Source organism: Pseudorasbora parva, chromosome 9 (genome assembly GCF_024679245.1).
Source record: "Pseudorasbora parva isolate DD20220531a chromosome 9, ASM2467924v1, whole genome shotgun sequence".
Taxonomy (NCBI): Eukaryota; Metazoa; Chordata; class Actinopteri; order Cypriniformes; family Gobionidae; genus Pseudorasbora; species Pseudorasbora parva.
The window spans coordinates 33,965,149-33,976,221 of NC_090180.1; the positions used below are offsets into that span (position 1 = coordinate 33,965,149).

The 11,073-nt window shown below is 36.8% G+C and overlaps 1 protein-coding gene across 1 annotated transcript; it reads right to left on the minus strand.

Annotated features, from left to right (window-relative positions):
* ccnl1b (cyclin L1b) lies at positions 1-8,369 on the minus strand. Its single transcript, XM_067452327.1, has 11 exons — positions 8,051-8,369; positions 7,689-7,763; positions 7,499-7,608; positions 5,464-5,581; positions 5,297-5,361; positions 4,163-4,262; positions 3,984-4,088; positions 3,736-3,877; positions 1,742-1,841; positions 1,012-1,107; positions 1-908 (listed from the first exon to the last, which is right to left on the minus strand). The coding sequence occupies exons 1-11, from the start codon at positions 8,288-8,290 to the stop codon at positions 566-568; spliced, it is 1,494 nt and encodes a 497-aa protein (XP_067308428.1). The 5' UTR covers positions 8,291-8,369; the 3' UTR covers positions 1-565.
* Between the last annotated feature and the right edge of the window lie 2,704 nt (positions 8,370-11,073).

Sequence of the window (11,073 nt, forward strand, 5' to 3'; positions counted from 1 at the left end):
TGGTGGTTTTTGGATATTTTACTGCAAAAAGCCTACATAGTACACCTTTAAATGTTTGCTACAATGCCAGTTCATTAGTTTGAACTCATTTTATACAATCAAAAAAAGTACAACCATTTTTCTCAGATTTTGAATGTTATAACATTTTTTATTTTGAGAAGAGACGAATACAAAGTCTTCTGACATCATAAAAATAAGCTTTATATGTACAGTGCACAAACACAGTTGTGCATTTGAAAAATATTTAACATACACAGGTCTAGACTGCTGCTTCCTGTGCAAATGTCATCCCTGATTTAGGCAGATTTTTAGCAGTCTGTTGTTCACTTTCAAGTTTACAGTAAAACACAATACATAAAAAGGCATCACTACCTTGCTTAACGCAACTCTATACGAGTCAGTCAGAGATGCAAGAACAATAACATCGAGAGAACATCCACTTCTTAACAAGGTCAGCTTTTAGGAAACTTTGTGTTGAAGCAAGCATTTTTCCAATCTAATGTTTAGTCCTATTGTCCAGTGCCATCAAAGTTCCCTCCATTTTTATTTAGCAGTGCCGGGTGTCTCATTTCCTGTGTCTGCTGTGTCCAGAATGTGACCTGCTCTGGTGTTTGCTTCGTCCATGATCATGCGAGCGGTCGCGGTCACGTTCGCGATGGTCCCAGTGGTGACCGGTGCCGCGATCGTGCTTGTGTTTCACGTAGTCGCGGTCACGGCCTCTTTCGCGCGAAGTGCTGCGAGTTCGGCTCCGTGATCTCCTCCTTTTGTTGCCATGCCGACTAGACTCGCTCTGTCTGTCTCGCTCCGTCCTGAGTTGCGTAACTGGCGAAGCTCTGCGACCTTTGTGTTGCCGTGGAGATGGGCTGTGGCTGCTGTGAGAGCTGTACGTTCCTGAGTGGCTCCTCCGACTAAGGATAAGAGAACAGCAGAAAGAGAAAGACGGTTTTAAACATCAACCTGGTATACAGGTACAAGATCTCAATTAAAGTGAAAGCGCATGCTGTAACTTACTGTCGGTGTGGAGAACGAGACTGAGAGCGTGATCGTGAGCGAGACCGGCTGTGGTTCTTGCCATTCTGAAACACTTTTCGATCCTTTTTCATGCTGCTATATAAAAGAAATAAAACAAAACAAAAAGGTTAAACAATATGGTACAGTACAGCAAACAGGCAGACAGCTGGGTTTTTTGTTTGTTAAACTATTAAAATAGTTTGTTAAATAAGGATGAAATCCTTAACCCTCTATGGTAAGCAATATGATTTCAATGAGGAAAAAATTATGTTTAGTAAAATATATATAAATATTACATGAAAAACAAACTTAGATGAGAATCGGGAATTTCGACAGGTCAACTACCTGAAGTAAAAAAAGCATAAACTGCTAAAACTGATATGTAAAGCTAAATTAAAATATTTAAAAAGTGACAAAAGAACATACAAATACTTCTTTTTTTATGTATGACCAAAATCTTATATCACAAAAATAGTATTTCACATTATAGTTGCTTTTGTTGGCAAGTCAGCCTCAAAATTCACAGCAATAAACAGCCACCTTGCATTTAAAATGAAAAGGGACCTCAATTCATTCTCTCTTTTTTTTTGTACATAAATGACTCCTTATAGAATTCTTATAGACATACCATACATGCCAAATATTTAGCAATGTTAAAAATAAATAATTGTACTAATAACTGTTCAGCTTGTAATGAATCAGTTTAGGTGGTGTATATTAAAATGCTTACCCATTCAATGGGCTTTTGGGAAACAACTGTCTGTTCTCGGACTCCTTTACAAGTTTAGAGTTTGGCGATTTTTCTTCCACCTTCACTTCTCGTGGAGAAGCTGGAAAGGAGAGAAAAAGAAAACTTTTAGATGCCTGTGAATAGACAAGTACTTGCAGAAAGTGCTATTATTACTGCCAGGTACACTGCACGGTTTTTACAGATTGAATTTTGCGAAAATCAGAGGAAATTCGTGCTTGTTCACTCGAATAACGAAAGTGTAGAGTGTATTATCAAAAACGCAATCTGTGATTCACAGATTCATTTCTTAAAGGGTTAGTTCACCCAAAAATGAAATTGATGTCATTAATGACTCACCCTAATGCGGTTCCTCACCCGTAAGACCTCCATTCATCTTCAGAACACAGTTTAAGATATTTTAGTCCCAGAGCATTTGCAGTCTATGCACACTGTACTGTCCATGTCCAGAAAGGGAATAAAAACATCATCAATGTAGTCCATATGTGACATCAGTTAATCAGAATCTCTCAAAGCATCGGAAATACATTTTGGTCCAAAAATAACAAAAACTATGATTTTATTCAGCGTCAGTCTTCTCTTCCGCGTTTGTTTTTAAACCTCAAATAAAGATTCAAACGGCCATGAATCAGTGAATCAATCAATGATTCGGATCACCAATGTCACGTGATTTTAGCAGTTTGATACGTGATCCAAACTGCTGAATTCACGTGACATTGGCAATAGTACAGTACAGTGTGCATAAAATATCTTAAATTGTGTTCTGAAGATCAACGGAGGTCTTACGGGTGAGGAACGACATAAGGATAAGTCATTAATGACGTAAATTTCATTTTTGGTGAACTAACCCTTAAAGTTTAACAATCGTAAAGTGAAAGTTTATCATTTGTACATGTTTTTTTTCTTGACAATTGAAACATTTAAGCAATTTCAAACCATTCAAGCTCAAAGATGCGGTGAAAGAAGTTGAATGTGCGCTGTTATCTCACTGTACAACTGTACACAGTCAAAGGGCGCGCACAGAGGAGCGTTTCAGATACGGAACTGATACATCCTTTGAGTCTCCTTCCACTTGAATAGACAAATACACACAATATTATGTTCAAATACCCATCTCGGCAAGAATTTTCTTAAACCCAGCCGGTTATGCCATAAGGGAACAAACAGTTGAGAGAGAAATCAGATCGGTTCATTCAAAGTGAGAGCAGCCTCTAAACATCAATGTCACTAATGTTAATCAAGCAACAAAAACATCTTTAACAAAGATTAACCTACACTTAATTTATAAAGTGAACACTAGTGTCATTTAACAATTACATTTCTGTACTTGAATACTAGATACGTACGTTATTATTGCATTTACCCATGCGGACTGTTTACTTGCATTTAATATTGTTGAAAGATTAAAAGCTAGATTTTTTTATGTGATATCAAAAGTATTTAAAGTGGGATATTATTATTTAATACCCACTTTAAGTACACCCAACTGATTAGAAAAATGATCCAATCCGGGACTCAAACCATAATATGATCCAAACCGTGGGTTCAGTGATCTCTTCACATTGCAACATTATGCAATGTGAACAGCCAATGAGATTGCAAGATACAACGCAAGGGAATGTTCAGGAGGAACTTTCCCCTGCAAATCCACACAGACAACTTGGATAAGCTTCTTGCGTGCATAAATATAACAAGAAATCAAGTCTCGTGACAGAACTCCCATCTGACCTTACAATTTCCTGCATCACTTCTCACGTGTTTGTATGCGAAAACTTATTTTATAGACCAGAGTTGTCAGCGATCCTTCCTATTGAATGCTGTGTAATGTGTGACTCATTGTCACCGATCTGTTGTGTAATGTGCCCACAGCAGCAACTAATTGCCAACAAATAGAACGTCTGATAAATCTGATGACTTTGAAAATCATGCGGTGTGTACCCGGTGTAAAAAAAAGGCAACCAGAAAAACAAACATACAGGGTTTTGATGCTGGGGAAAATCCACCAATGGCAGCGAGAGCTGGTGTGACACTAGGATTCTGTCCTTTGGCTTTTAGTCTTGCCTCCTCCAGGGCCACCTTCCTCTTCTCCACCTGTTTTTCAAGCTGTTCACTGTTGGGCTGAAAAATGCATAGAATATCAACAACAGCATCTAAGTAGTTTATTTAGTAGATATAAAGATAGCCAAAGTAATGTAATTCTGTAAGTTTAGTCAATTTAAGTTACCTTTTCCCTAGAATAAAGCCTCATCGTGCTAATGCATACTTCTTTAATGTCCTCCTTAGTAGCACCGAAAAGAAGATACCAGTGTGGTTTGGAAGGAAGGGGAATCTGCAGAAATACAAATGCATGCAATGAAATAAAAGAAATGGAGAAAATGAAGATAAATAAAGCCAAGGACGTACCTGTAACACTCGAGCAGCGAGATAAATACAGGCACACGCTATGGTCTCGGGTTCAAACCGCACAAACGCGTTGGTTCTGAGAGCATCATTCATAAAATTCCTGCAAAACATGAAGAAACACCTATGCAAGACCTGCCATGCTCTCTCTCTCATATATATATATATATATGGCTTATTCTGGAGACTCTTAACTTCATGTCCTTTCCCTCACTTTTTAAATGTAGCCATGATGGAAGCAATAGTGTAATCTTAAATTTGAGTAATAAAACATCTCAAATTATGCTGAAACAAACGTGCATGTCTGGCGAAATCGAAACTTTCAAACCCCATAATCAAAAAAGGTGTGAGGAGAGGCAAGGATCACTTCATGGAGAATATCAGGGGACAACTTACTGTGACAATTCACATGAACATGATTCATATGAAAAAAAGTAACATACCGTTTTCACTGCTAAAAAAAAAACTTTTGATTTAGAGCGCAGTAAGTGCACAACTAACTACCAGCACTTGAGCTCTAGAGAAAAAAGAAAAGAAAAAAGATAATCCTGGACCCCCCAGCAAAGCCAACCTCCGCTGAGAGCTCGTACTGGATTGGCTGGCAGCCTCGAAAAGGCCAGCCAATAAGGTGGGAGGGGTTCCTGGGTCTTGTGCCTGAGGAGTTCGGGTGTTTTCTGTGACACTTACCACCATGGGCTACCCTTTAATCAAAGAGTAGAGAAAGGACAAAGTTAAACAGAGCTCTCCATAAGCCAGAACCTCAATGATGTGCAACAAGTCAATGATACATGACCTACAGAATAATCCTGCATTTTTATTACAAAAAAAAACAAAACAAAAAACAAAGGAAGTGGGGGAAGAGCCGGAATAATGTGAGCCTATCTTACCTTAAGGTATATCAAGCTACAATGCAATTCATACTTTATAATGCAGTGTTTCCACTAAGTCCTGTTGATGCCTAAGTAGCAAGCTCTTTTCACAAGTTCAAGCTCTTAACAGCAAATAATGACAGCTACTAGTGGAAACACAGCACGAGTCCAACCATAAACCTGATCCAATGTCTCCTCTAGGTGGAAAAAAATTTCAGGTCAATTTAAAGGGCATTTACATGAGCTCCAAAGACAAAAGCACACTTACCATGCTGTTTGAACCAGCATCTGATTCTTCTCACATTCAAGCACTTGTAGGTACATGACAATAATCTGAAATAAACATTTGTATTTATTAATTGATCAACAAGATCATGATTTTCATTTAAAGAAATTGATAGCAAAAAAATGTGAATTTTAGAAAACAAAACTCACCTTGTGTGGATGTTTGACGTGAACACAGAAGCCCAACTCTTTAAGGACACGGCGCTCCGCTTTGATCACTTGGTTCTTGGTGTTAATGTAGTTTTGGTCAAGGACAAGAGGGCTGCTCCTGGTAGAACACAAAGTAAACGTTGGTCACAAGTTTATATTATATATATATATATATATATATATATATATATATATATATATATATATATATATATATATATATTAGTGCTGGGCAACGATTAAAATGTTTAATCGCGATTAATCACATTATTTTCTGTGATTAATCGCAGTATGCGCAAAATTCAATTATGAATACAAAAGTGCTGCTAAATGAACAAAGTGCAATAACATATGGTTTGCAAACACTTTAAACAAATAAGGTGCTTTATACAGCAGTTAAAGTTAGTAACAGTTACAATATTTCTTGTAATTATAAAATAATTTAAACTGCAAAAAATACACCTGCAATAAATAATGTTATAAGATTGATGTTCTAAATAAAACATGCAATCATACTTTTAAACATAACCACCAATAGGGGGCAGCAAGTGATCGTCTTCATAAGTGAGTCATTGAGTCGTGTATTCAAATGATTCATTCAAAACACTGAATCATTTAGTAACAAAACACCGCACTGAGTGTTGCTTTCTTTTGGAACTATTTTCGTCTGTGAAATGGAACAAAAAAGGTTGTTTGGATCTAAAATTTAAGTAACTTAATATTAATTAGGCTACTTGTTTATTGAACTAGGCTACACCATTCATGCTACACAATTCACGATTGCAAAGTCAACTTGTGTTACTAACAATATCATAAATCATAAATATCAACAACTACAAAAAACTCAGTTTTACCCCAGTATGTTTCTTCTGTGAGTTTATATTGCTGCTCAATTGTTTTGATTTCTCCACGAATGTCTCTCACAAAGAGAGAGGCAGCGCGAGCCTCAACACGACTTGTTAACGTACCAGAGGTAGAGATACACTCATCAATTGCTGTTTACATTGAATATAATAAAAACAACAAAAAAATCTGAAACATTTGCGCGTATTTGCAAAGAATGTAAAGCCCTTGGCTTAGGCCACAGACAGCACTGTATTCTCCTGTGACCAATAGTTTGTCTGTATGTATATTCAGAGGCAGTGAGCAACGGCCTTTCAATATAATAATAAATAACTACATTAATGCGCGATAAAATAATTGTCGGCGTTAATTAATTAATGCGTTAACTTGCCCAGCCCTTTTATATTTATATATATATATAAAAACAATATGCTCACTTTTAAATGTTATTGATCCAATAAGAAAATCGTAAGTTGAATACTAAAGGTGTTCTGACGAATAGCGATAGATATTTTACTTCATAACATTTAAAGTTGGCCATAGAAATTTTAAATAAATTATAAAAGTTAAGTAATCTAGTTCAAATTAGGCTGCCTTATTGTATGTTTAATTTATTTTGAAGTGCTTGGGACATGGCTTTTAATGGGAACCCTGCTGTTTTGGCAATTGGGCTCAAAAAATGCATCACAATTTGTATTTAGATATTTCAGCCAATATATATTCGTCGTCAGCTTTCAAATAATAAATAAGTATTGGTATCGGACAATATGCATATTTTCTAGCGACTACATTTTTTGCTTTATTTCATAATCTTTTAAGATAATTCTTGCTTATGGCATTTCTCTCTAATTCAAAAATTAAACATCTTCAAAATAGTTTCAAATTAAGAAATTTAAATGTGCAATCTAATTATAAGTAGACAACAGACAAGTAATTGAGGGATATAAAATAACAGCTTTTACCCAATAAACTTGGGATTTCATGGAAAATAGAAGTTATTTGTATATAAAAAAAACTATCAAAAACAATTCTTAACCGCTTAAATAATAATAATAAAAAAAGATCTATTTACGTTTCGCCCTTTCGTTGTTTTTGGATCTCATGGTAAAGTTACACACCTAAAAAAGCAATCAAAACAATTCGCAAAATGCTTAACACCTTAACCAATGGAGAAAAAACACACCCGACTTACTTTTTGCCCTTTCCTTGTTTCAAGTAATGGAAAACGTTGATCACATCCCTCACTCGCCTCGGCGACTCCTCAATCTTTGACGCCAAGTTCACACAGGCCATAGCAACAATCTGTTTTAACGTGAAAACCACATTAGTTATTTTCATGACCTGGGTTCAGTCAGTTAATACTTTTTGTATTTGTGCCTTACTTCATAGCTGTGTTTGATGTAGGACTTCGAGTAAAAGAATCGTTGAAAAAGCACTTGTCCAGTCGCCATCGCCACCTAATCAAAATACCAAACAACCCATCACAACGACGTTCATGCCACTTTACATACTGATGAAACACGCACTTGTATAACAACAAAAAATTAGTTTTTAAATTCAGCCCAAAATACATTGCAAGGCCCCGGTTGGCACCATCTAAGGTTTCGCTTCCAGACAAAGGCCGCCGGCTTCAATGTGCCGGTTAATGCTAACGTTAGCCAGCCGCGCTAAGCGCATCGTCTCGGGTCATTAGAAATCGAACCAACGAATAAATATATATATATTAACATAATTAGACAGTGACCTGTGGCAGCCGAAGAAGAATCCCGGCAGACTGGATGAGTTCGCAGCCCAGAATCCGAAGATCTGTCTCGGTCTCATTGTCGAGGCCATCCAGCATGGACGGGGTGGCGGAAAATCTTTCATCGGGTATTATCGAGCTATCGATGGCCAGAAACACCTCCGAATAGACTTTATCGCCTATAAGTATGCCTTGGTTATTTGGTGGAGTGTTCAAATGAGGAGATAAAACGCCCACAGACATTTTGCTGGAGTAAATCGGGATGGTAAAACGTAGATCTTTCGTCTGCCAGGCGGAAATGGCAACGTTTCGTAACTGACGCAATACAACAACGGAAGTGACGTCAATGGTTAGGTGAAATCCCGTAGAATACCGCGATATTGTGTGAAATATTCCTCCATAATGCACAAAATGTTCTCAACTATAGATTATAACTATAATATATTTATAAGATTATAATTATAATAAAAAAAATACATAACACATTTAAAGCTAATGATATGTGTAAATAAAGGTAAATGAAAACGACTTTATACCACAGTGGAATAGATAGATAGATAGATAGATAGATAGATAGATAGATAGATAGATAGATAGATAGATAGATAGATGGATGGATGGATGGATGGATGGATGGATGGATGGACGGACGGACGGACGGACGGACGGACGGACGGACGGACGGACGGACGGACGGACGGACGGACAGACAGACAGACAGACAGACAGACAGACAGACAGACAGACAGACAGACAGACAGACAGATAGATAGATAGATAGATAGATAGATAGATAGATAGATAGATAGATAGATAGATGGATGACTGGATTTAATGCTCTGGAACTCTTTTCCAACAGGGATGTGCTGTAATCCACAACTGTTGCCAAGTACCAAATGAATCACATCATCATATTTGAGACTTGCACCACAGTGAGGGGGCTCATCACAGAAAATGATGAGACAGCTTACAGAGGGGATGTGATATGCTTCACACCAGGTCAACAAGACATTAAAAAAATGGTTGTTGACTTCAGGAAATCTTGTGCTCCTCTGTTCATAATGTCACTAGGTTGGAATAAATATGAGCAAGAACATCCGATAGCAGATGGGACTAGTTTGATGGCCTTTGAAAGGCTAATTTTCCACTTTAGTCTTTATTAGCAATGTTCTGGCTATTCTATTTAGGATCGCCTTGGACTTTACTGTTCACCATGCAGGCAGGAAGTAGGAGAGATGCCAGCTGTCATTGATACTCACTCTGACCTCATTACATTTACCCGCCTGCCCCTCTCATCTCCAAACTAAAGCTCTTATGTAAAAAAAAAAAAACATAACTTGTTTCACATTTGATTTTGTTTTTCTCAAAACCACTATTTTCAAATATTTTGTAAAAGATGGATTAAATCCAATTTGATCTCTTGGACTTTTTTCATAAATCTACTATTAAATCGGTTTTATAGAGAAGTTGTGCAAAATGCTTTTTTTTCTCCGTCCAAGTGAAAATAACATTTTGATTTCACTGCCAGCAAAGAGTAAATCATTTTTTTAATCAATGTGTTTTCACTTGTTTTTTTGTTTTTGTTTTGTTTTTTGTTTTTTGCCTGTGGTTGTTTTTGCGAAATGCATGTCCCAAGTTCAGAAACGTTAAACAAGACCTATACTGTAGACAAAATATCCTGCCACTGCAGTAGCAGTATTCTGTGAAACATACTTAAAATAGCCCGTTTCTGAGATTACAAATAAAAAAGGAAAAATAAAGTTGCCATTAGAAGTAAATGCATTATTTTGAAATGTTTCACTGTTTGACTTCTCATGAGGTTTGCAAATGTGAAGTTTCTGTGCATACCAGCATGTCAATAAGACATGTAAATAACACCTTGCACACAAGGTGTTTTTTCTGTTGTGTAAAAGGGTACACCATATGCTCAAGAGAGAGAGAGAGAGAGACTTGATTTAATTTAAGCTCCATCCCCTTTGCTTCTGAATGCAGTTTGATACATGTTTGTGACTATATTATGGCTTTTACTTCAAAATAGAGAAAATTACCTCAGTTGGACAGCCCTTTAAATTACCTTGCATGTCAGCCATGCAAGTGCAAAATGTCATATTCTCTCATACATACAATGTATTACTGGCAGCTGAGGAGCACTGAATAAACCGAATGTCCCAGGGGAGGAACGTCTTGCAGCTTCTTTTTGCATAAATCACTCACTGAGACATTTTAATCAGGTGATTATTCATCCTTTCTGTCAGTGACTGGGGGATTCGTAATGTATTCCAGATCTGCTGGCTTGAATGGCACTATTGGGATCTGGTTAGAGAGCTGAAATGTTTCACCTCACAGGTTCAGAGGGGCAAACACTTTGCTATAGGGTGTATTCGCAATTTACTAATACTATCTATCATCTAACATATAATAAAATTAAAATTTGTTGTTTAAAACCCAAAATGTTATCTGCCTACATGCTGAATTCTACACGAGTCTTTCATTTCACAGTGCAGGAGCTTCATTGGCCATCATTATGAACAAGAAATTCTTGAGTGAATCAAATATCTAAAACCCTTAAGTCCACAGGAAGGAAATGTCATCAGCGGTACGGCGCAGTTAAAACTGAACAATGCACCGCTTTATGAGGCAGTTTTGAAGTAGCCTCCAGAGATTGAAGAAAAAGTTGTTGCCATAGCGAGCTCGGTATAGACAACTGAGTGACATAAATCAGCATGTTTCTGTGTCTGACTTCATGGCGAACATGTTGCTTTCACCTGAGCAAGGCTCTAACCATGTATTGAACATCGGGGTTAGGGGACCTTTTGTATTTTATAAAGCTTAAAGAAATAAAACAGTGAATGAAATTCTAGGTTTCTAGTTGGGAAATAATAATTTTGGGACCATTTGTAAATACTATTTGCATTCATTTGCATCAAATTATTGTTAGTTCTGAGATTCTTTAGTGAATAAATACATACACTGAACAAAATAATAAACACAACACTTTTGTTTTTGCACCCATTTTTCATGAGCTG

Coding starts and splice junctions, on each gene's coding strand:
- ccnl1b (XM_067452327.1), bottom strand. CDS start 8,290: ATGTCTGTGGGCGTTTTATCTCCTCATTTGAACACTCCACCAAATAAC. Junction 5,362..5,463: donor ACGTCAAACATCCACACAAG/GTGAGTTTTGTT, acceptor TGTTTATTTCAG/ATTATTGTCATGTACCTACA. Junction 4,089..4,162: donor TCGCTGCTCGAGTGTTACAG/GTACGTCCTTGG, acceptor GTATTTCTGCAG/ATTCCCCTTCCTTCCAAACC.